The following is a 26251-nucleotide window of genomic DNA, read 5'->3' as shown; positions in this document are numbered from 1 at the left end:
GGCTTAAACGTCGCCACATCGACAGTTTCCGAAAAGGTAAGGAGAAGAAAGCCAGTATTCATGTCAAGAGAAAACGAATCCAGGACCGGCTGCGTTGTATCGTATGCCACGCGTTTCGCTTTGATTGCATTTCCGTCCGTCGTTGCAAGAGCGTCTTTAGAATAAACATCGTCCACCGTGTCGGCGCTCAGCCGTACGTACGTGTTTTCAGGACGTGTTCCTACTTTGCCATTTGCTTTAAGACGATTTAAATCGTTTTCGGATAGTCGTACGGAGAGATGATATCCGTCAGGACTCGTGTTTATTGAGTCCTCTTCGAGGCTGATTAGACGATCGGGATCTCCATAGAAACTGTTCTGAATTGTTACTCCCAGAGCGCTAAACGTGTCTGCTCTGACGACGTCGTTAAACGTAAGATCTAAAATTCCGAGATTGAGATCCAGAACAAAAGACTCGAGACTCGTTCTCGTAGTGTCAGTCGTAACGGCAGTTGCTTGCTTCAATAAAATGTAGTCGTTATATCTTCCGGAGCTGTCCGCAACAGAATCTGGTATCACAGTCAAAAAAGTATTATTGACGTCTGAAGCAAATGACGAAAGTTTCAGCTGACGTACATCGGGTCGCAAAAGCAGAACCTTCAGCACAACAAAGCGATCAAAGGAGCTTGGCTGATCAAGAACGCCGCCTGTTAGAGTGTAGCTGGATCCGTTTCCTGAAGAAATCGTAAATCCAGTCAAATTTAAGGACGATACTTTGACTGGTTCAGTGAAAGTGAGCAGTAGCACATCGGCGTCCAAGTCCAAGTGAAAATCTTGAATTCGAGGAGACGTCATGTCGGCCACAAAGCCGTTCACCCGCAGCGCCGCTGCCGCTCCTATGGGCTTGACGCTGACAGGAAAGTACGACATATCCGAGACCGAATTATCACTAAAGGAGATCCAAGTATCATTCCGTCCTCCAGCAAATTCCAGAGCTTTTATAGCATCTAAATCGGTTTTGCTGAAATCGAGAACAACGAGTCTCCCATTTGAACTTAAAGTTTCTCCGCCTGTTAAAGTGAACCTCTCAGCTGACGGAGCTCCTGGATACGCCATTAGAGTGAACGCGGTCGGATCAAGCGTCTCGACGTCAACCGGTTCGCTGTAGTAGAGACTGAGCGTGCCGGTCTCCAAGGAGACGTTGAAATACATCAGAACAGGTGCGCTTTCATCAGCAATAAACGATTTCACGTACTTGGCGTTGTCAGCTGGAACGCTAAGAACTTCATTCCCTGCAATATCCAAGACAGTTCCATCAGCCATGCTCAGCCAACATGTATTTCTCTTTGAACAAACTCGTGGCTGAGTCTTGATGCGATCGACGTCAGCTCCGCTTAGGGCGATGACAACCACGTGAGTGTCGATGCCGTGAATCGTTCCTCCCGTGAGCCGAAGAGAATCCAGAGGATTTTCAAAGAACGTCTGAAGAGTAATATTTTCAAAGCGCGTGGAACTGATGTCTACGACTTCGTCAAAAGTGATGGTCATAGTCAAATTTCGTAAGTTGAATTCGGTAAATTCCGTCACTAAAGGCTTCTGCCGATCAAGTACGATGTTATCTACCTTGGTGCCGTTCAATGGCAAAACCAAGTTTCCGTTCATGTCCTCGAAAGCGTCCTCGGTAAACGAAAGAAAGCATGAAGACCCGCTCTGGCAAATTTGCAAGCGTTTGATTTCATTCAAGTCGGCGAAGGTGAATAGGATAGTGAAATTCGTTCCATCACCGTCGGTCGATAGACCTCCGGTTAGGGCGTAAGAAGCGGATTCATTTCCCAGACCGGAAGACAAGCTGAAGGCGACAAATACCAAAGACGAGCGGTTCAAAGTTTCGTCAAAGACCAGTCGCATTTCGCCGCGGTTCAAATCCATAGTGAAGTCAGCCAGACTCGGCCGTACTTCGTCGTCTTTGAAGATTCTCACTTGAAATGGACTGAGAGCCGCAAGATAGTTTCCATTCATGTCTTGCGCAGTTTTGCCAGTGAAGGTAATGAAAGTCGTTTCCCGCGATATAGCCAGGCTGAACAGGGCCTTGATTTCATTAAGGTCTGCGGCTGACAGATATAGATTGACATCGGTAGAATTCGTCGGGCTCAGAACGCCCCCTGTGAGCGCGTAGGACTGATAAACGTTCGACTTGGATGAGCGAAGTGTCAATTGAGTAATGTCAAAGCTGTTCACATTCATCGTCTCTGAAAATGTTGTAGACAATAAGCCTGTGGTAAGATCCAAGTCAAACGAAAGAAGATACGGCAGTCTTGTGTCGGGAATGAATCTCGTTACAGGAAGTGGATTTGACGAGTGTCTGGCAACAACACCGTTTCCGTCGACATCTTCCACCACACTGGAAGGAAAGTAAAGATAAGTAGTCTGTCGATCGATAGCAAGGTTATAGTTTTCTTTTATCTGATCAAAGTCCGCCTTGGTCAAATTCATGACAAGTTCTGGGCCGTCTTCGATTTCTACGCTTCCGCCATTGAAAGTAAACAGCACCGTAGAATTAACTCCAGCAGTGAGAGTCAACTTTGTTGGTATGAGACTCGATGCCAAAACAGTTTCAGAAAAGGACAGCGTCAAGATGCCGATATTCATGTCCAGATCAAAGCCACTCATTTCCGGTCGGCGAACATCTGACGTGTACGTTCGTACTTGCAAAGAGCGGTTGCTTGAAATCGGAACCAGCCAATTTCCATTCATATCTTGAATAAGATTTTGCGAGGCAGACAGATAGGTCGTCTCTGATGAAATGGCAAGCTGCCGTAACTTTTTTAGCTGGTCAAAGTCGGGTCGAGTGAGAACAACGGAAACAACGTCACTGTCCTTTTGCTCGACGTAGCCTCCAGTTAGATACAACTCTTGGTTGACTGCATTAGATACGGAGGACTGCTGTATTAAGCATTGCTTCATATCCAATGTCGTTACATCCACTGTTTCCGAAAAGTAGAACGTAATCGTTTGGCTTTGCATGTTTAAATCGAAATGTTCTAGTTTCGGCGATGTCTCGTCGCTGGCGTAAGCATTTACCGATTGCGCTTGTGAGGACGTCACAGGACTAAGGGCGTTGTTAACCATATCTCTAATGGTAGAACTGTCAACAGCCACCCAAGTTGAAAAAGGAGACACAGCCAACTTATCAAGCCGCTTTATGGCATTCAGATCTGAAAGCGACAAGCGAATGACTACTTCAGTTGAATCCCGAAGAGGATAGATGTTTTCACTAGAAGGTGTCAGCCTAAAAAACTGACTCTCATTTCCCAACGATCTCGTGTTTTGCAAAACAACTCCTTTCACGTTCAATGTGCTGACGTCAACGGTTTCGGAAAAGTTCAAAGTTAGAGTTTCGTTGGTAAGATCAATATCAAACGACACAAGCTTCGGTTCCGTAGTGTCCGCAGTGAACGAAGAAGGACTTATTGCAGTCGAGCCGTTCTTCAATCCTATACTGGGCCGACCATTCATATCGTACACGAATCCATTTTCAAGAACCAAATAAACGGTGTTATTAGATCGTCCTATGCCCTTGCGTTTTATCTCATTGAGATCTGGATCTTGAATTTGAATTTTTATTTCGGTGCTGTCGAGGAGGGAGTCGAGGCGACCGTCTGTAAGTGTGTGGAGGCTTTCTTGGGAGCGAACGTCTGAGAGCTCCTGAAGTGTAATAGACGCAAAATTGAACGTTGAAACATCAACAGTTTCTTGAAATTCGATCGTAAGAAGACCGGTGTTCATATCCAAAGAAAAGCGAACAACGTGCGGGCTGATCTGATCGAAAACGTAGTCACCGGCTTGTTGAGCGGAATCGCTTGAAATGGGCGAAATAGGATTCTTATTCATGTCTTGAACTAGAGTCGAATCGAAACGAAGGTGAGAAGAGGATTGCTCGGTAAAGAGGCTGTCTTTAGCTTTGATGTTATTCGCATCCGTGACGCTGAGAACAAGGTTTATCTGAAGGCCATTCGGGCTGTTTGTGGTTCCTCCACTCAAGCGATACCAGTCGAGCGATTCGGAGATGTTGGAGTGCGACTGGAGGACAAGCGCCGTCGGATCAAACGTTGCTGTATCGATGGGTTCGTCAAAATTAAGAATAATACGGCTTTCGTTCAAGTTGACGACAAAGTTTATCAACGTCGGAGACACTTTGTCCTCGGTAAAGCTCGATGCATTGATAATTCGAAACTGGGCCGAATTTGGTATCAAAGCCATGTCCTGGACGGCAGACGGCATCAAACGGATCCAAGAAGACTCCAAGTCGGTTGCAAGAGATCGATCCAGTTTTATGATGTCTAAGTCGTCTTTATTTAGAAAGATCGTGACGATGTCGGAATTGCGAACAGAAGTCGTTCCTCCAATAAGCGTTCGCTTGGTCGTCGCGTTGGCGTCGGACATGATGGTCAAAGCCTGTATCGTAAATGTGGCCACATCGACTGTTTCGTCAAAAGTAAGAGTGAGCTCTTCCGAAGTGAGATTTAGTTGAAAACTCGTGAGGAAGGCACCAGTGGAGTCATCTGTGTATCCGTCCACTTTTCTAGAAGCGTTGTGGCCCACGACATTTACGGCATTGCCATTCATATCTGAAACGATAGAGCGGTCGAACGATAGATAAGAATTATTGCGTTCCCGGGCCAATTCCGTGATAAACTTTATAGCATTAAGGTCGTCTCGGCCTATGTTCACAGTTATAGCGGTTCCATCAGGGCTTTTCGAGGTGCTGACTTTCGACAGCAAGTGAGATAACTCAGGTGCCGCGAGACTTAGATCTGGCTGGATTCTGATGCGACTAACGTTGAACGTTGTGGCGTCGACCGTTTCGCTAAAAGTCAACGTCAGTGTTCCTGCATCTACGTCCAAGTCATAGGAGACAAGCCACGGAGAAATAAGATCTTGCTGGTACGAAAGAGTTTTCAGTGCCACCGATGACGACACAGGAACGAGAAAATTCTCATTCATGTCTTCTATTGTATCAGTGTCGACTGACAGGTAAGTTGTTCTCTGGTCAACAGCCAGGCCTCGAATTCTAGTGAGTTCATCCTTATCAGTGGAGTCAAGAGATACGACTATTATTGGGCCGTCTGGGCTTGACGTTCCTGACGCCTGCAAGCGGTAGAAACGATCAGTCACGTTTCCAGAGTCATTTCGCGCGTGCAAGAAGACAATTCCGTTGGTATTTAGAGAAGCGGCGAGAACGGTTTCGGAGAATGTAAGAGTCAGTTCACTAGAATTGAGATTCAAGTCGAAGCCAAGCAGCCTCGGAGAGGTGGTGTCATTCACGTAAGTCGTGACTTCAAGAGCTTCTACTTTCGCATCGATGGAAACAACGCGGTTGTCAGCCATGTCGGAGATCATGAGTGAGGAGATCGCCAAATACGTAGACATCACTCCAATGGCAAGGCTCGTTCTCTTGTTCAGCTCGTCAACGTCGGTTGCCAAAAGATTCAATACAAGTGACGTGTTGTCTGACGAGTTAGAGTATCCGCCTCGTAAAACGTAAAAACTTGAGTTATAGCTGGTGCTATTCGCATCCAAAAACGTTATAGCTGGTGGATAGAGAGAAGACGTCTTTATCGTTTCCGAAAAATACAGCGTCATCGTGTTAGCATCGAGATCCAAGTCAAAGCGAATGAGACGAGGCGACGAGGTGTCCGACACAAAATCTGTCACGTTTCTTACAGCGTAGGTTACGTTGTTGCCGTTCATGTCAGTAATCGTTGAATAGAGCAGACGCAAGACAGTGGTGTTAACTGAAACAGCTAGTGCACTAAGTCGTCTGACTTCGTCCGAGTCTGGTTTGTTGAAAGTAATGTTGATGACGGTAGAATCGGCGTTACTTTGTAGACCTCCTGTCAGAGTAAACGACACGTTTCCTGAGCTATTGCTCATCAGAGTGATGTACGTCAGTTGCAGTGTGTCTGCTCGAACGGTCTCGCTAAACGTGAGAGAAAGCAAGTCGCTGTCCATATCCAGATCAAAAGAGTCGAGCACCGGCGGCGTGACATCTTCTGTGAAGTCTACCACTTGTTGCGCGAATCCGTCTATGATAGGCGCCATCTTGTTTCCGTTCATATCGAGAAGAAGTGTCTCGGCAACAGTGAGATACGTCGTGTTGCGGTGCGTGGCAATAGACTGTATTCTTTTGATTTCGTTCAGATCGAAAGTTGTGAGTCCCACGCTGACGATCGTAGAATCCTTCGGAGAAATTTCTCCTCCCGTCAGCGTATAGGACTCAACTGACTTTATATCGCCTTGAAGCGTAATCGAGGAGACGATAAACGTAGAGACGTCTATCGTTTCCGAGAAGGTGAGATCGAGAATTTCTTTTGTCATATCTAAATTGTAGGATACGAGACGTGGTCGGGTGTGATCCGGCGTAAACGTCTTCACGTTTCTACTGTCGAAATCCGACACTGGTATCACCGGATTTTTGTTCATATCCAAGATAGTATCGTTGCTGAAGGAAAGATACGTGTCATTTTTCATAGTCGATAGTCCAGGGCTCATTCGTTTAATGGTATTGAAGTCATCCGTGGAAAATTGGACTTGAATCACAGTCGAGTCCTCGGCAGAAGAATTTCCCCCACTGAGCGTAAACGACATCGTTGCTTCGCTACTATTAGGGCGATTACGCAACTCCAAGTTCGTGATGACGAGAGTTCGTGCTCTCATCGTTTCGTCGAACGTCAAAGAGATGATGCCAGAATCCATGTCAAGGTCGTAGCTCACCAGATAAGGACGCGTAGTGTCTGCAGTAAACTTCGTCACTTGAATTCCAGGCCGAACAGCATTGATGGGAAAATGTTCATCATCTAAAAGAGCGGCTTCTTTAGGATCGTCATCTGTCGAAAGATAAGTATTCTCCCGACTAGTGGCAATGCCCAAGTTCTTCTTGATGGCATTCATATCAGTGATCGAAATTTCGACCAGCATGACGTAACCGTCAAAACTGTTCGTTATAGTTCCGCTATTAGTCAACGTATATGAAGCATTGACGTCGCCCAAGTCAGCCGTATTTTGTAATGTGACGCCAGTCGGACGAAAAGACGTCATGTCCATGACATCGTTGAACGTGATAAGAATAGTCGCAGCGTCCATATCAAGATGATATGACGTCAGATCAGCGGGCACAGCATCCTGTACGAAGTCACTAGCGATAATTTGCCTTGCACTCGTATTGCTGATTCCGTGAACAGGATTGTCGGAAACGTCGTAGAAAGCTCCGTCCGGAAACGACAAGTACGTATCGATCGTTCCCAGCTCCGCCAAGTCGTCGTCGAGTTTCATTATCTGCACGTCGATATCGGTGAGACGTATGCGAACGCTAAGCTTGTCAACATCGGCGTGTTCAACAATACCGCCGGTTAGGGTGTAACTCCTGGTAAGCGGCGAAGAGATGTTCTGCGACGATTGGAGAGTAAAAAGCGTTGGCTTAACTGACGGTAAATAAATCGCTTCTGGTGATCGCAACACGATGTATTTGTCAGCCCAGTTCAGAACGAACGACAAGAGAGTCGGACGAGTCGTGTCGGGAATGTATGACAACGCTTCAATTAGATTTGGTTCCGTCGTTGGAATGACGTCGTTGCCGTTCATGTCGTCAATTAAATCCTCCGTTATTTCCATAAAAGTGTCGTTCTTTCGCGTTGCTAGTCGCTCGAGCGCTTTAATTTTTCTGATGTCTTCGTCGACCAGCTCGAAATTGACGTAGAGCCAGTCGACGGTCGTGATGATGCGCTCGCTCGTAAGTTGGTACGATTCCGTCGAATTCGCTATTCGATTGTGAAGCGTCAAGTATTCGGCCTTGAACGGCGCGACTCGAACCGTTTCGTCAAACGTCAGCGTCAAGTTCAGTGCGTCCATATCAATGCGAAAGCCGACCAGTTTGGGCCGTACTTTGTCTCTGTTGAAAGTTTCCGGATATTCGGTCGATCGAATAATGCTGAGCGGTCCGCTCGACGGCGGATCGATGACGGAAGTAAAATAATTTCCAGCCATGTCGAAAACCGTTAAATTTGTCAAGCGAAAGAAGCAGCTTTTCGCCGTCACGCAAAGCGTCGTATCCTGTTTTATGCGATTGAGGTCGAACGTCAACGGCTTGAAGCTGATAGTGATGTCATCGTCTTGGGTGATGTGAGTGCCGCCGGTAAGGGTAATTCTGCGAAACGGAGCGGCCAGTTCGTCGTCAAATGCCCATCGCTGAAAGGAGATCTGCGTCGGATCGAACGTCGATACGTTGATCGTCTCCGTGAACCTAATAGTGACCACTTCAGTGGTTAAATCGAAAAGAACAAACTGATCCAATTGCGGGCTTGTTCTGTCTGGGATATAGAATCTCGCAATACGCGACGCATTCGCAGCGATGGGAACGATCTTATTGCCCTCCATGTCGACTATCGTCTCTTCTGTAAACGACAAGTAGCAGTTTTTCTGCCGCAGTCTTTCCGTACATAGATCCTTCCTCTTAATCTGATTTAAATCTTCGAAGGAAAACCGGACGCGAAAAATGGTACGATCGCCCGCGGAATACGTCCCTCCCGTCAGCGTGTGTTCGACTAGTGTCGAGTTAGTGACGTTCGTTTCACGTTCGGATTGCAAAGTGAGCTGATTCAGCACCAGAGTCGACGAGTTCATCGTCTCGTCGAACGTCAGTCTCAGAATTCCGTCATCCATGTCAATGTCAAAGACGTAGAGAGTTGGCCTGGTAGTATCGGGAGTGTAAGTCCACACGTTCTTCGCTTGCGTTATTGGTACAGAAACGATAGGATTGAAATTCATGTCTTGAACAAGGTTTGATGTAAAGGCAATGTAGGTGCTTAGATTAGATCGACCGAGAAGGAAAAGCCTCTTTAGCTCGTTGAAGTCCTCGACCAAGATATCAAATGAAATTGACGTCGTGTTCTCAGTCGTAGCGTTTCCACCAGTCAGCTGCAGTCTCCTCTCCACAGAAATAGAAAACGTGTCTGGTGCGTCTTGAAATAGAATTTCTGAAGGATCAAAGCTATACGCATTGACAGTTTCGGTGAACGAAAGCAAAACGGTGCCACTATCCATGTCAAGATCAAAAGACACCAATTCTGGTGGAGTTGTGTCGGGGACGTGAGCGGCAGCCTGCTTAGCTTCTACGTCCCAAATCGCCGTCACGTTATTCTCGTCCATGTCATCAATTAGATCAGAAGTGAACACGATCCACGTATCCGATACAGAAGTCCCGATGCTCGTATTCTTCTTCAAGGCGTCCCAATCGGTCTTGATTATGTCGACGACGATCATTGTTCCATTAATACTGACCGTGCTCCCGCCAGCAAGTCGATAGGCGTTCTGCGCCAGTTTGCCATCTTGCAGCGTAATTGCTGTTGCTTCCAACGTAAGACTATTAACGGTCTCCGAAAAATTTAGAGTCAGCGTGGGGGCATCCATGTCGAGAGAAAACGACTGGAGGTAAGGCTCGGTTACATCTCTCGTGTACGCAGTCGATTTCAAGGCAAGATCAGAGCTAATACTTCTCACCGGATTGGCATTCATGTCGTAGATGGTAGTGTTTGTTATTGACAAGAAGGAATCGTTTCTTTGCGTTGCCAAGTATATCTTCTGCTTTATGACAACCATGTCTTCTTTTGTGATCAAAAGAGTGACCACCGGATCGTCGCCGGCTAGAGGCACTCCACCGGTAAGAGTAAACCAATCGCCAAGGTCTAACTTCTCCGTCTGCTGAAGTGTTATCTGAGTCGGATCTAAAGAGGAAACGTTGACAGTTTCGTCGAAGCTTAGAGTAATCGTTTCGTTGTTCAGATCAATATCGAATGACAAAAGAATTGGCCTCGTTTTGTCCCCAATAAAACCTGTTATTGGAATCGTCACATCAACGACCGCATTTCCGACCATATCCGTTATTGCATCTGACGTTATGGAGAGAAAGCTGTCTCTTTCGCTTGTAGCGAGATTTGAAAATCGTTTCACGTCGTTCAAATCATCCAGACCGATGTCAATAACGAGTTCTGTGTTGTCGCTGCTGGTCGCGAAAGTAACGTTGGTAAAGGAGAACGAAGTGTTGGGATACGTCTCGTCGTTCTGCAAAGTAATTTCGGTTACGTCAATCGACGACGCGAGAACGGTCTCGTCAAATCGAAACGTCAACGTTTCCTTCGTCAGGTCCAAATCGAATTGAAGAAGTCTCGGAGTAGTGGTATCGTCGACGTAGCCCTGGACTCTTCTGCTAGACATTCCATTGACCAGTGGCAAAACGCGATGATCGTTCATATCCCGAATAGCAAAATCGTCGAGGACGAGATAAGTGAAAGGCACAGATCGACCAATTCCCTTTCGCTTGACTTCATTCAAATCCGGAATCGTAATCTTCATACTGATGATCGTAGAGTCGTTTGACAGAACAGTTCCCTGATTCAGACGGACCTGAAAATCTTGCGTCGAAAAATAAGCAGACTGTAGAACAATGCCACTCATATTCAACGTCGATGCATCCATCGTTTCAGGAAAGGTCAACCTTAGTTCGCCCGTATTCATATCGAGGCTAAACGACCTAAGGCGCGGTCGACTCGAGTCGTTGTAATAGGCACTTGCAAGCAGAGCCTCGTCCAATGGCACAGCTACGACCGGGTTTCCATTCATATCGTCGACAGCGCTACTCTCCATCCGAAGATAACTTGAATTTCTGCTCACGTATAAACCTTCGTTTTTCTTGATTTCGTTCAAGTCATCGACGGTGATCAAGACAATCATAGTCAACCCGTCCTCACTAGAGGAATTTCCACCTCGTAGTCGAAAGCTGTGCGTCCCGTTGCGATCAGATAGAAGAACGAACGCCGTAAAATTTAGAGAATCGCGTTCGATCGGTTCGTCGAATTTCAGAGTCAGGGCCGATTCGTCCATGTCGACGAAGAAGTCGACAAGTCGAGGTCGAGTCGTATCAGCCGTAAAATTATTCGCAGGCGAGATGCGAGGACGCACGTAATTACGACGAGTCGACATATCGCGCACCGTTTCGTTGTAAACGCGCACGAACGTGCTGTTAATAGTCGTCGCCAGATCGCGGAGCAATTTTATGGCATGAAGATCTTGTTCGAGGATGGCGATCGTCACCAGAGGCCCTTCGTTGGGGCTCACTCCGCCTCCCTGAAGCGTGTACCTCGTGTATTCTCCGCGACTGCTGCTCTGCAGTGTGATCCTGTTCGGACGGAGAACGCTTGCGTCGACCGTCTCGGAGAACGAGAGAAATATTTCGCCCGTGTCCATGTCCAATTCGAAATTTACAACATACGGCTTGCTGATGTCTTGGGTGTACAGCGTGACTGAAATCGCTGAAACATTTGCCAGGCTCGTGCTATTGATGCCAACCATGTCTTTGACCAAATTTCCATCAGTCCAGAGATGCGTGTCTGCGTTTGATGTAGCAAGTCGGCGTAGTTTTTTCACTTCGTCGCTGTCGTAGTGCGTAAGATCCAACTCTAAGATATTACTGTCTGAATTCAGCTGGTTTCCGCCGGTGAGCTGGTAAAATTGCCCTCCGTCGCTATTCTCCTGCAGTACGAGAGCCAACGGGTTAAAAGTAGCAGCAGAAACTGTTTCGGAAAAGGTCAAAGTGATCTTGTCCCGTTGAAGATCAAAATCGAAAGATCGCAGCTCTGGAGGGGTCGAGTCACGTACGTAAGCAGCTGCTTTGAGATCTCCCTGTGTCACGTTGTTACCGTTCATGTCCTTGATTGCAAACGATTCAATCGTTAGATAAGTGTTATTGACATTCGTCGCCAACGTGCGAATTCTCTTGATTTCGTTCAAGTCCGACTCGCTAAGTGTTACTGAAATAACGTGTGAATTTTGCCTGGACACTGACCCACCAGTCAGTCTGCGCAACGAACCGCCACCGGACGTATTCGTCACAACAACGTGGTGAACGTTCATCGTTTTGTAATTCATTGTCTCCGAAAAAGTCATGTCCAGTACTCCTGTGTTGGCATCAAATGAAAATTCAGTCAGAGATGGCTCCGTCTCGTCGGCAACGAAGTCGTAGCGGTCAAGAACCAGAGGACGAACTTCAAACACAGGATTGACGGGATTAGAATTCATGTCCTCGATAGTCGTCTGCTCTACACTCAGGTAAGCATTTCTGTCTTCCGTCGCCAAGTCAGTATAGAATTTCAACGCATTGAGGTCGGTAAAACTAAGACGAACTTCCACAACGAGCCCGTTTTCAGACAGGGACGTGCTGCCTTTCAGTCGATAGGAGCGTACACCGACAGTACCGGGCTTATTTTGAAAAATCAAACCCGACGAATTGAAAGTGCTGACTCGAACGGTTTCGGAAAGATTCAACGTAAGGCGGCCGGTATTCATATTGAGGCTGAAGCTCAAAACGTCTGGACGTTTAATGTCAGCTTGGTAAGTGCGGACTTTGAGCGCGTTATCATTTGTGAGCGGAGCAATTCTATTTCCGTTCATGTCAGTGATAGCCAACGAATCCAGAGAGAGAAAAGTCGTGTTTTCGTCCGAAGCCAGAAAGTCGTTCTTCTTTATCGCGTTCAAGTCATCTTCAGAGAACTTGAGCACAAGGCTTCCGTTATTGTAACCTGTAGCTGAGCCAGATGTTAGAGAAAAGGTCGCAGTGGAGTTTGAGCTGTTCTGCAGACCAATATTCGAGTATTGTATACTTCCAGAATCCACCGTTTCAGTGAACTGCAAGGTGATTGTACCGAGCGTCAAATCAGCATCAAAATACGTCAGAGACGGCTTCGTGGTGTCCTGAGTAAAATCAGCAGCTCTTAGGGCAGCTCCATTTTCAATTTCCTTATTAGAATTCCCACTCATGTCTTGTACAGTTCGGTTGGTTAGGATAATGTACGTATTGCCAGCAGACGTTGCAACTTTGGCGTCGTGCTTCAGCACGTTGACGTCCTCTGTCGACAACTGTACACTGACAACCGTAGAATAGTTCGCGGAAATAACGGCGTCACCAACGGCATAGCGATTATCAGAAGGAAAGAGTAAAAATCTTCCTTGAAGGCTGAGTTCAGTGGAATCGAAAGTCAATGCGTTGACTGTCTCATCAAACGTAAGCCAGAGCGTTCCGCTGTTCATGTCTAACGTAAACGATTCCAGGCGAGGTTCAGTAACGTCCGAAATAAAGGTGGCAGCGGCTGTAGCGTTGGTGACGTTGACTCCTCTCAAGCCGTTTCCAGAGTAGTCGTACAACGCGTTATCGTCATACACGAGAAAAGTATTCAATGCACTTGTCGCCAAAGTAGGATGCTCCTTCAGCTTGTTCAAATCGTCTTTTGTCAACGTGAAAACCAATCGCGTATCTGAGACGACAACGTAAGAAGTCGCATTGTTGAGTTTCAGCGTAGATGTTTCGTTTGACTGGGACTGGCCACTCGTTATCGAGAAGTAGCTCGGCTTCACCGTTTCCGGTCGAAATGTCTCAGAAATGTACACAACTACTTCACCTTTATCCAGATTGAAAATGAAGTCACTGCAAATAGCAGTTGTCTGCATCGTGTCCGTCAGATCCGCCTGTGTCTCGTTCGAGAGGCAGTCGCATGAGCTACGAAGATACCTCTGCCTATCTGCCAAGGGAAGTATTATTTCAAAAACATCGTCTAGAGACTCCGACGTCGCCTTTATAGCCGGACAGTCACAAGAATCGAATTTAATCTTAGAACAAGAAGCTTGCGAGAGCTGTAGATGTCCACCAACGACTGGACTTGTGGCATCACGAACATAATCGGAAGCTTTAAGACCCTTCGTGGTCGCTCGAATATTCAGGCCGTTTACACTGACAGCAGATAGGGCGTACATCGTGACATACGAATTGTTAACGTTCGTAAACAAATTCGTATTGGCTTTGAGTTTATTCAAATCCGTTGCCGATAGTTTAACGTCAAATTTGTAGCCATCTTGGAGCACCGCTGGTACGCTCGAGCGTGAGAGACTGAGGCTATTCGAGGCTACGACATCATCTTGCAAAGTAATTCCATCTGCTCGAAACGTTGTCGCGTTTAAGACGTCGGTAAACGTCAAGCTCAAGATTCCCGTGTTTAAATCGACGGTAAAAGAGTTCAACTCTGTCCTCGTTGTGTCCAGTTCAACTCGCCCAGGGAAGTGACTCACCTTCCTATTCCACACGCCCGTGCTGTCCTGTATAACGTTTGGACCTAGCGTAATGTTCACTTTCGCGAACGTCTTGTCCACTTTTAAAGCTTTTAAATCGGAGGAAGATAGAACCATGTATAGTATCCCATTTCCTTCCTCCTGTCGAGCTTCAACATCGGATGCTCCAGTAAGATCGTAGCTTTGACTAGATGAATGCACAGTGACCATGGTGACGTTGAAAGTCTGACCGGCAACAGGCTCGTCAAACGTCAACGTCAAAACGTCTGCATCGAAATCCAAGAGGAAATCTGTAAGCAGCGGCCCAACATTGTCGCTGACGTAAATGCCGACTTTTATAGCATTTTCCCTCGCGATTTCCACTGATGGATTTCCGACGAAAGCCGTGTCGCTGACAAATCCTCCATTGATGGAAAGGTAAGTCGAATTTTCGTTAGCAAATCCAGCCTTTGCTTTCAAGTCATAAAGGATTTCGTCATCCAACAAAATCTCCACGATCTTTCCGTCGACTTTTGTTAGAACAGTGCTCTTCGTCAACGGTAGCAATTCATCTTGAGACTGATTTTTCTTGCTCTGCAGGAAGCCTCTGGTTAGATCCACCGAAGCAATATTAATGGGTTCACTGAACGTCAGAATAAGAAGTTTTTGATTGACATTCAAATCGAATTGCTCAAGGACCGGTTGACTGTCGTCGACGATAAACGTCTGGGCAATAAAACCAGGTGGAGAAGCTTGCACGGCCGCTAATTTATTTCCAGCCATGTCTCGAGCGAATTCGCTTGACAGGGAAACGTAACACGTTCCCCGGCGCGAGCAGACGTACTGGTCAAGTTTGATAGCGGACAAGTCGTCATCTGACAGAGTAACAGACACAACTGTTCCATCTCGCATCTCAATCGTGCTCGTGTTCGACAGGGAATACGAACTGATGGGTGATTCAAACAGCGTTTGGAGTGTAAGACCGGTAAGATCAACTGTTGACGCGTCGATCGTCTCATTAAACGTAAGAGTCATAGTTCCGTTGACAAGATTGATGTCCGTGAATTCCGTCAATACCGGAGCAGATTTATCGGATATAAAAGTCGTCACGTTGAAAGCGTCACCGTCCGGATGCGCCAAGACCGGCAGATTGACCATGTCAGCAATAGAGTCCGACGAAAACGCCAGATAGCACGTGCGAGTGCTGGTGCAAAACGGAAGACGCTGAATCTCGAAGTAGTCCAAAGAGGCAAGCTCAAGAAGAATCACAGTGTCGTCTATTCTGGCGCTAACTGCACCACGCAGAGAAACGCTGTAGTTGCGTGCTAAAACGTAGTCCTGCAAAACGAAATCCGTCGCGTCTAGCGTCGATTGCTGCATAGTTTCGTCGTAGGTAAGCAGAAGACGACCGGAATTCATGTCTACAGTCAGACCAATCATCTGCGGACGAGTGACATCGTTTTCGTACGTGCTGACTTGCAGGGCATCGGCACTGATTAGCGGCAAAACCGGATTTTGGTTCATGTCGACGGCGAGACGAGAGTCGAAGACGAGATACGTGTCGTTGATTCCTGTGGCTAAACCAGGCAACGCCTTGAGCGCATCAACGTCGACTTTGGAAAGACGAATGAGTAGTAATGTCGAGTCGTTACTAAGTACTTTGCCGCCAGTCAAAGTATACGAGAAGGGCGCGTCCTGTTCGTGACTTTGTAGAGAAATGCTGAGACTGCGCACCGACGACATGTCGATTGTTTCGGCAAATGATACGCTTAGCAAGAACGTGTCCATACTAATGCTGAAAGCGGTTGCTCTCGGTCCTGTTTTGTCTTCTGCGTACGCTTGGGCGGCGACGGGCGAGGACACCGCAACGGCTTCGTTTCCAACGATGTCCTTCACCGTGCCGCGTTCGATGGTAAGGTAAGTCGTTGCTTTTGAAGTGGCAAGATCGGTGAGCCGCTTGATTTCGTTCAGGTCGTCGACGGTCAGAAGAAGTCGAAGTACGCCGGGAACAACAGACGTCGACGTCCTGTAACCAGACAACGTAAAATCCGTTGCCGATTCGTTGTCAGAGCTTCGCAAAGTTATGAACGTCGGTTCAGTCGAATTCGGATTGACTGGCTCGGTGAACGTAAGTAGGAGCACTTCACTATTCAAATCCAAACTGAATTCACGCAAAACCGGAGGCTTAAGATCGGCAGTTAGATACTGAACTCGCTCGGCCGATTCAATAGGAATTTCCGTCACATTATTGCCAGACATATCCCTTATAGCTCCGTATTCTACAGACAAGTAAGACGTATTGAGATCGGTGAGAAGACTATAGACATCTTTCAGGTTGATGGCTCGAAGGTCGGCACTGTTGACGGTAATGGTGATCGTCGTACTGTCCGCCTCTGAAACGTCGCCGCCGGTGAGACGATACGTATGAGTGCTGTTCGTAGCATTGCGAGCATTGCTCACAACAATTTTCGTGGGATCCATAGAGGAGGCTCTGACCGTCTCCGAAAAATGCAAATCAATGTAGAGCGGCACTCGCAACGGATCACCGTCCATTCTTAAATCAAAATTCACGAGAACAGGAGACGTGACGTCTTTTACGTAATCAGCTGCTCTCAGCGGACTTGCACTCGAAATGGCCAAAAGAAGATTATCGTTCATGTCTTTGACGGCACCAAATTCAACGGAGACGTACGTGGAATCGATTTCCGTTGCAATCGTTTGTACACGTTTTATTTCGTTCAGGTCTTCCTGGCTGAGATCAACGTAGAGAGTGTCGCCGTTTGCTAGAACGACCGTAGAACTGTTTCTGAGTCGAATAATGCCTCCCACTGTGAAATTAGCCGCTTGAATAGCAATTCCGGTGAGACGCAGAGAAGAAGCACGCACGGTTTCCGTGAACGAAAACGTAAGCCGTCCCAAATTGACGTCAAACTCAAAGCTAACCACTTCAGGAGCAACGAGATCCGGCGAAAAGTTTTCCACTTGAAGAGATCGCGATTGATTAATTGCTATAATATTCTCGTCATTTTTGTCTTCCACGACGTCGCTGCCAATTGACAAGAACAAGTTGTCTCGAGACGTACCTAGGGCCAGTCGTCGAATTTCATTTGAATCGAAGAGTGTCAAATTGAGAATAGGCGTAGTCGTCCTTATTTGAGTCAGAACACCGCCGCTTAGCGTATAAGTCACATTTCCCGTTCGGCTGTCATGAAGGAAAACGTGAGAGGCGTTAAAAGAGTCAGGTTCGATGACTTCGCTGAAATTAAACGTTAGCGTGTTGGAGTCAAGATCAAGATCGAAGCCAAGGAGCTGAGGAGGCGTCGTATCTGGAATGAACCCAACGGCGGGCAAAGCATCGTGAGGCCTGCGCGGCACCACCCAGTTTCTATTCATGTCTTGAATAGACAAGGACGTCAGTGCGAGAAACGAATTTCTGACATTTGTCGCCAGAGATTCTCGGAGTTTGAGCTCGTTCAAATCGTTGACCAGAAAATCTACCGTTATTTTCGTCGAGTTCTCATCTGACGTCACTCCTCCAGTCAACGTGTAAAAAACGAGTTGATTCGACGAATTCTGCAGCGTCATTTGCGACGAATTCAGGGAGTCGACGTTTACTGTTTCGCTAAACGTAAGGAAAAGAGAGCCTCTGTCCATATCCAAAAGAAACGATTTCAACACGGGTGGCACCCTGTCTTCGGTAAATTCCGTCACTTTCAGCGACCTGAGAGCAGCCACATAATTCCCTGCCATGTCTTCGATAGCCAGTCGAGTCATTTCCAGGTACGAGTCAAATGACGACGTGGCCAAACCACGCAATTCCTTGATTTTATTCAAGTCCACGTCAGCCATGTCAATTGTGACTTCCGTCCCATCCAAACTTACTGTAGTACCTCCTTTTAGAGAATAGAAAACCGTGCTATTGGGAGGGGAGTCGTGCAAGGTGAACTGTGTTAGATCAAGCGACGAAACGTTGACCGTTTCGCTAAAAGTCAAGAGCAGAAGACTGGAATTCAGGTCCAAGCTGAAAGATTCTAAAACTGGAGCGACAGCGTCCCGGGTAAAAGACTTTGCCACTTTCGTCAAATTTGCGAGAGAGTTCCCCGTCATATCTTTCACCGTGTATTTGTTGACGGATACGTAGGTGTTTGACAATTGGGTAGCCAAACCTGTGAGTTTCTTTATCTCGTTCAAATCAAATTGAGTCAAATTGAGAATAATAATCGGATCGTCTTTGGAGACTTCACCCCCCGTAAGGCGATACTCCTCTCCGTACAAACTTGATAGAAGTGTAACGTTGGTAGGATCAAATGTCTCAGAATCCACGGTTTCCGAGAACGTCAACGAGAGAATTTCTCTTATAAAGTCCAAAGAGAAGTCCTCAAGCTGAGGTACCGTCTCATCGCTGTAATACGCAGACGCTCTCTCTCGGTCAATGCCGGTTATATTGAAGACTTCGTTAAAAGACATATCGGAGATTGCCTTCGATGTAATCTCAATGTAAGTATCATTGAGACCAGTTGCAAGAGACCTCAACCGCTTAATGTTGTTCAAGTCCACTTTTCTCAAGTCGATTGTAACGGTGTGCAAATCGGGATGAAATGCGCCACTCGAATCGGTCAGTCGATACAGAGCAGAACCGTCGGCATTGCTCAAAACGATGTACGACGTATCGAGAGTGGATAACTGAACAGTCTCAGACATAGACAAAGTCAACGTCTCCGCCGTCAAATCGATCTCGAACGAGTCGACTCTGGGAGGAGTCGAATCCTTGACGTGCTTCGAAGGAGCACGAGGATCGTCCACCAAAGGAACGACGGTATTTTCATTCATATCAACCACTGTGGCAGCCGACATGACAAGCCAAACCGAAACCTCGTCCAAGCCAATCCGCTTTCGTTTCAACTCGTCAAGATCGTAGCGATCGAGTCGCAGAATAATTTCCGTCGAGTGCTTCTCATAATTAGGAGTAAGATTGGTGTCGAGCAGAGTTCCTTTCCGAATAATATCGTGGATTTCAGAGAGTCTGGTGCTATTCGAAGCGCGCTGAAATGTCAGCCCGTTGCTAACGAACGAAGACACGTTCACGGTCTCTGTGAACGTCAATCGCAATAGAGCGGCGTCCATGTCCAACTCGTACTTGTACAAACTCGGGCGCGTCGAGTCGTTCACGTACGTCGTCACCGACAGATTTTTACCGGCGTAAACTCTGTTAGCCGCCATGTCTTTCAGAAGGTAGCTAGACCACTTGAGAGACGACGTTTCTTTGCTCGAGTACAATCCATCTCGTTTCTTCACCCGGTTGAGATCGTTCTCGGTAAGCTGGACGACAATTTGTAAACCGCTTGGATTGGCTGTCGAACCGTTTGTTAGAGTGAAGGAGTCAGTAGCACTTTCGAGGGTGAGTGCAGTCGCGTTTAGCGTCAGATGGTCAACAGGTTCGTCGAAGTCCAAAATCAACGTTCCCGCGTTGAGATCGGTGCTGAACTGCGTCAATGTAGGTGGAGTAGTGTCTGGGACGAGCGTAGTGACAGACAACGTAACATTGCGCGCAGGATTGCGCGACATGTCTTCGATATCCCAGTATAGGTTGTTAAGAAACGTATTGTTAGTTGCAGTCGCCAAAAGTCGATCAAGCTTTATTTCGTGAAGGTCGACTGTAACGATGGAAACGGAAATGGAGTGCGAATTAGAAGGAGGAAAAACGTCCGGGCCGCTTAGTGCAATCTTTCCTACGACACCTTCCGAGTCGGACAAAACGTAAAATCGTGACAGTACAAGAGACGTCACGTTGACTGTTTCATCAAAAGTCAAATTTAACAAACCAGCGTCTACATCCAGGTCGAATTGCGTCAGCAACGGCCCTGTTTCATCCTGAGTAAATGCAGACACCGGCTTAGCGCTTGTGTTCGACACGGGCATTACGGGCTGAGAATTCATATCAGATACCAAGTTCGAGTCAAAGGAAAGAAACGTGTCAGCTTCTGACGTGGCCAAACTCGTCTGACGCTGCAGAGCAAACAAATCTTCCGTGCCAAGATTTACTTGTAGAACAGCTGAATTAGGACTAGACGAATAAGTGAGCGTTAGAGGATTTCCAGCTTGGAATTGACGTTCGATAGCGTTGCTGAAGTTGGCCTGCTGCATGTGCATTCTCGATACTTGGAGAGAAGTTACATTGACCGGTTCGCTGAAGGTTAGATAAAGTCTTGCGCTGTCCATGTCCAAGTCGAAAGAGACAAGATATGGGCGAACTTTGTCTTCAGTGAAGTCTTTAACTTCCTTAGCCGTATCATTTCGTATAATAACGACAGGGTTCCTGTTCATGTCTGTGATTGCAGATGGGCTCATCAAAATGAAGCAATTTGATCTTCGAGTGCAGAGGCCAGGTCTCAACTGTAGGTTATCCAGATCTTTCCTTCCGAGCTTGATTTTCACCGTCAGTCCATAAACGTCTGTGATTCCTGTACTGTCTTCAAGCTCATAATACAGGTCTTCGTCTTCCGTAATAGCAACTCCGCTTTGGAAGACGAATTGCGTAACCAGCAAGCTCGTGTAGTCGACCGTTTCATCAAAGTTTAAAATGATTTCTGCTGCAGTTAGATTGAGAGAAAAAGAGTTCAGCCTGGGACTCGTTGTGTCTTCCGTATAACTCAGTGCTGAAATAGTAGTCGGAGTAACCCAATTGTCATTCATGTCTCGAATCGACGCGTTTGTTATAGACAAAAACGCAGTTTCATTACTAATAGCTAGCTCCGGAAACTTTTTCAAATTGTTTAGATCGTTATATCCCAAATGTACTTGGAGGACGGGAGGATTGCCTTTTTGAACAGCCGGACCAGTGACGTTCCCTTGTTCCATAAACGTGTAGTCCACCGCTACCGAGGTATTAGAGCTGCTTAGCATGGTGACTTCTGTCATGTCGAGGGTACTGAATTTGGGAACTTCGTCAAACGTCAGATGCAAGATCCCCAAGTTCATGTCAAGAGTAAATTGGCTTAGCTTCGGCGAAGACTTGTCTGGAGAGAACTGATTGACATTATGGGCATTTTCAGCTGTGACGTGCTTCAGTACATTTCCTGCCATATCGTACAAAGCCGTTTTCCCAAAATACAGTAGCGAGTTCGCAGCCATCGTAGCAAGCTGCTCGTTAAACTTGACAAGATTCAAATCTTGAGAATCGAGGTACACGTTTATCAGAATGCTATCACCGGCACTTGACGTCGAGCCAAGAAGAGTGTGATTGGTCACGTTGGAAAGCAGAGTCACTTCATTGAGACGCAACGAGCTAGCATTCACAGTCTCAGTGAACGTCAAGGCCAGAATTCCCTCATTCATATTCAGATCAAAGGTATAGAGTTCCGGAGACGTCGTGTCAGGCACGAATTTGCCAGGAGCAACGCCTACGGAGCTAGCATTAGTAATTCCGATATCTTTCATATCTCTGACAGCCCCGTCGTCAATCTGAACGAATAAGTTGCTCTGAGCCGTTCCCAGTTCAGTTAGGCGTTTGATTTCATTTAAATCCAAGCTGCCCAATTCAACTAGAAGCCTCGGTTCGTCGCCAGTCGGAGTGAAACTGAATACCGGGCCGGATCCATTCGTCAAACGATGTTGAACGCCACCCGTCGAACGACTCCGCAAAATCAACCCAGATACGTTCAAAGACGTCGATTCCACTGTCTCGCTAAACAGCAAGACGAGCTGACCTTCGTCCAAGTCGAATTCAATCGATTCGATTTCAGGTGGAGTCGTGTCGTCGGTGAAGTTGCGTGCACCAAGAGCTCGCCCGTTCGGGATACGAGTCACACGATTTCCGTTCATGTCCTCGATTGCACGAGACGTCATTATCAAAAGGGTGTTGTTGCTTTCCTCGGCTAGCAGACGGTCTTTCTTTAGAGCATTCAAGTCTGTTCTTGTTAGTAATAGTGTGACCACTGTCGAGTCTTCTGACGTTCCGTTTCCTCCAGTCAATTTTCTAAAAGTGCTTGCAGCGTAGTCGTCTTGTATCACAATCTCTTCAGGAACTAAAGACGAAGCGTCGACTGTCTCAGAGAACGTTAGTGCTATTTCGCCCGAGTCCAGATCAAAATCAAATTCAACCAGCTTGGGTGCTGTGGTATCAGGTGTAAATTCATTGACCGTCGTAGCCTGAAATGCCCACACCGGGACAACCAAATTGCTGCTCATATCAACGGCTGCCTGCGACGTCAACCGCAAGTAAGTCGTAGTGTTTGACGTGGCAAGAGCGGTGAGCCTCTTCAATTCGTTCAGATCGTCAGCAGTGAGCTGAATCACTGGTTTCTCCAGATAGACGTCGCTGATAACTGTTCCCCCGGTGAGCACGTAATCGACGTCATAGGACTCATTAAAACGATTCTGAATCGCGATTTCGCTCATGTTCAACTGATAAGAGTCGACGACCTCGCTGAATATGAGCGTGACAGTGCCAGCGTCCATGTCCAAATCGAAACCAGTCAGCCGAGGTCGAATAGTGTCAGGCCGCAGAGATCCCTTCAGAGCAGCTCCAGGTACAACAGCTAGAACGTTCACTCGATAAATGTCATCAATAGCGGAAGCAGTCATCGATATGTACGTATTGGTGCCGTTCGTTGCCAAGCCTGGCTTTGCTTTCAGACTGTTCACGTCCGCCGACGTCATATTGATTACGAGGGAGTAGGCGTTTGGACTGTTGCTTGTGCCGCCTGTCAGTCTGTAGACATTTATTGTGTCAATGCCTGTTTTGTCGGCTTGAATCGTGATTTCAGCTGCATCTAACGTCCGCACATTGACTATGTCGTCGAACGTCAATTCTAGCGTCTCCTTGGTTAGATCTAGCACGAACGACACCAGCTTCGGTCCGTCCAAGTCTGGTATAAGTTCAGCTAGCGGCAAAGCTGAGGTCGTTGCTTCAACTTCGTTTCCTGCCTTGTCCTGCACAGCGTTCGATCCTACGCGAAGATAGACGTCTTTTGGATCATCAAAGTCGAATGTTAATTTCAGTTCCTGCAGATCTGACGACGTAAACTTGATCGATATCGTGCGATCATCTGAATTCGGATAGTACGAAGTCGATCCATTTGTCAGCGTGAACGTCGTTCCATTGCCAGCTTTCTGCTCGAGTCTGAAGAGAGTATAGTTGATGTTGGCAGTGTCCACGGGCTCGTTGAAAGTGAGACGAAAATGAGCGACGCCAACATTGATATCAAGCAGATCGAAGGATACGACTTTAGGACTCGTGACGTCAGCTACGTAGCTATTCGCTCTTTTTCCGTTTCCATTCAAAATAGGACTAACCGTATTGTCGTACATGTCCTTCATCATTTCTTCAGTAAAACTGATATAGGTGTTATTCCTTGTAGTCGCCAAAGCCGTGTCTGCCTTTATCTTGATGAGATCCAGTTCAATCATCTGAAATTCGTACACGACTCCGTTGTCACCGTCTGCAGTGATGTCAATCCCACCGGTCAATGTGTAATTCGTGCCGGCTCTCGAAGCGTCCTGAAACGTCATCTCGGTCACGTCCTCGGTGATGACTTGAACTGTCTCGTCAAAGCGAAGAACGACTCTTCCACTGTCCATGTCAACGTCAAAGTTCTTCAGCACAGGACTGGTCGAATCTTGAACGTGTTCAGCGGCTTTTTCGGCCTCCACAAACGTCTCCGACTTCACCACAGCCATAGCAGAATTCCACGAAGTATCCTTGATGAAGTCGGAAGTAAAACGTATCCAGCATCGTTGAGCGTCACCGCAAACTTTCGTGTCCTTTTTGATTGCATTCAAATCGGACACCGATAAACGCAGTTGCACGATTGTATCAACGTCTAGTCCCAGCGTGTCCCCACTGGTCAGACGAATTTCATTGGTTGCGTCGCTTCCGCCGTGCCAATTCATCAATGTCACCGCCGTAAAATTGACAGATGAACTGCGAACGACCTCACTGAATTCGAGTGTAATCGTTCCGGCGTCCATGTCGAATTTGAGAAACTTGACCAGTTCTGGCTCGGACGTGTCCGTCGTCAGATTGGTGACGCGTAGTCCGTCCACGTTGCCTATTAGCCCGCGACGAACCATGTCGTATATGGCGTTAGCTGCAAACGTCATGTAGCATCGTTCTTCAGTGCTGCACAGTTCGTTTCGCTTCAGCGCATTGAGGTCATTCGGCGTGAAGTCGACTGAAAATTCCGTTACATAATCGTCGCTTCGAGCTAGAGCCGAATGGGCAGAGAGGAGAACGAAGGCAAGGCACAGCAATTGCGCTGCCATTGAATGATCTAAAAGAATACAAGAAAGCACATCAACAGTTGGAATTATTAGCACGTGATCTAAAAATTGGAAGGGGGCGGGGTGCCAAGGTTACAAGTAACACGTACACAATTCCTTCTCTCTACGAACTTAACGATTCTCGCAAAGTTAGAGTTCAGTACAAAGCTAAACGCAAACAGATAGTTTTTGTTTTAAATGCTCTGTAGTCTGTAAAAGCGTTTCCCTCCAATAAGTGCGGGGGCATATAACCGCCCCGCCCTTCTCTAAGCCAAATGACGTTTCCCCTTCTTTACAAGTTACAGCATAGGTCTTTTAGAAAGGCAGTCACACAATAAAGCGCATAAAAACGATTTTCAGAGAACGAAAGGGGGAAATCTGTCGCCAGAATGATGAGGTGCTTTCACAAGACACATTATGCACTAAACTATAGCCATGTACTCTAGCGTCTACTAACTAATAGAGGCGTCCTTGCAATAGCTATATGGCTCTTTCGTACCTTTTTCAAACGTATCAGGAGAAGGCGAGTCTTCCGGCACAAGTTGTGCGTTCGTCAAACGTCAGTCGTTGTAGCAAAGTAATCTTCAGCTACTTGAGGAAAAGTAGCCACGTCTTAGGTGCGTGTAAGAGCAGATTCTAAAACACGAGTTTAGGCAAATGGCCTTGGAACGGTTTTGGCTCACGTGAGACAAACGTGAGATCATATGCGGGCGTTTGAGTATACGACGTACGAGTCTATCTAAAACTGCCTTAATTAATTAAAAGTTCGATTCTCTTGCCAGATTCAAACTTAGGGTCACGTGTACGCTGGACTAAATGGCTTCGCGGCAACTTACTTCGTGGTTTCGGCCGCGTAGAATGACTTTAGGTTAGGAGAAAATTTCATGCTGGCCTTCTTAGCTAATCGTCGCTGCCCGTCGCTGCTAGGGCGAGTAGTTTCCCCTAAAGGGGGCCTCACTTGTCGCCAACACAGACAACGCATTGTTGTCGTGCTTGTCGACGCTTACGAGGTGAGAGGAAAGCGCGGAAGGAGAGCACGAGCTACACGGCTCTAGTCACTCACTGGTCACGCGGCTTCACGCAGCATCCCGGACAATATGGCTTCGTGTGCACGTTTGCGGCGTTTTTGCAGAAGTGGAGCGACCAGAGGGAAGATGCTCTTTATCCTATAAAGCACGTATAGGTCCTCGGTAAGAATGTAGTCAAACAGAAATCGCAATTTCTGTCTTCGATTTTTTTAGTGACAGCGCGCTCGCGTGACATCGCGTGCGGGCGTCTCAACTGTTCACCGGACTAAGACTGACAAGATTACCGCGACGTTTGATCATCGGATGAAGGGCCTAAGAACAAAAATGCGGTCGCAGGCGTCATCCTTTTGTTCAGGTGAAAAACGAGACGCATGGATGTAATTATTCAACGCCTTGTCTCGAAAGGGGGACCTTTTTTGCATGTGATGACGCCCACTGTTTGACAGTTTTGACGTAGTACATTCCATAAATGGAATAGTAGATATCAAGTTGGCGGGAATGCCCGCGCGCGCGGGACTCGCGTGAGCTCACGTGCCCTCCCACACGTGTTTATTCGATAGTTGCTATGATTTTGAATAGGAATGAGCGCAGCCCCCGTCATCACACGCAACTGCGCCTTTCGTCTCAACGAGGCATTGAACGAAAGCTCTCGAAAATCAACTGCTCTAAGCACCCAGACTGCTTAAAGACTGTCTCTCTAGCGTCTCAACGCAAACAGAGTAGGTTCCTTATATTGTTGTGTACACGCGCCGGATTTTCCTTTCTTGTTGTTGTGTTTTCCGTCTTCTTTATGTGGTCCACGTTGTGCTGTAGACAGGTCAAGCGAGAGACTTACGT

The 26251-nt window shown here is 47.0% G+C and overlaps 1 protein-coding gene across 1 annotated transcript; it reads right to left on the bottom strand.

Moving 5' to 3' along the window:
* On the bottom strand, nt 1-25377 carry LOC136190640 (uncharacterized; the record flags this gene model as incomplete). Its single annotated transcript, XM_065978862.1, is given in 4 exon segments — nt 1-24397; nt 24886-25022; nt 25070-25131; nt 25223-25377. A coding segment is annotated over 1 exon segment (24389 nt), but the record flags the coding sequence as incomplete, so codon positions are not given.
* Nucleotides 25378-26251: the final 874 nt, after the last annotated feature.

This window comes from Oscarella lobularis, chromosome 8, assembly GCF_947507565.1.
Source record: "Oscarella lobularis chromosome 8, ooOscLobu1.1, whole genome shotgun sequence".
Classification (NCBI taxonomy): domain Eukaryota; kingdom Metazoa; phylum Porifera; class Homoscleromorpha; order Homosclerophorida; family Oscarellidae; genus Oscarella; species Oscarella lobularis.
Note: the sequence above shows the minus strand (reverse complement) of the source record. Positions and strands in the feature narration are given on the sequence as shown.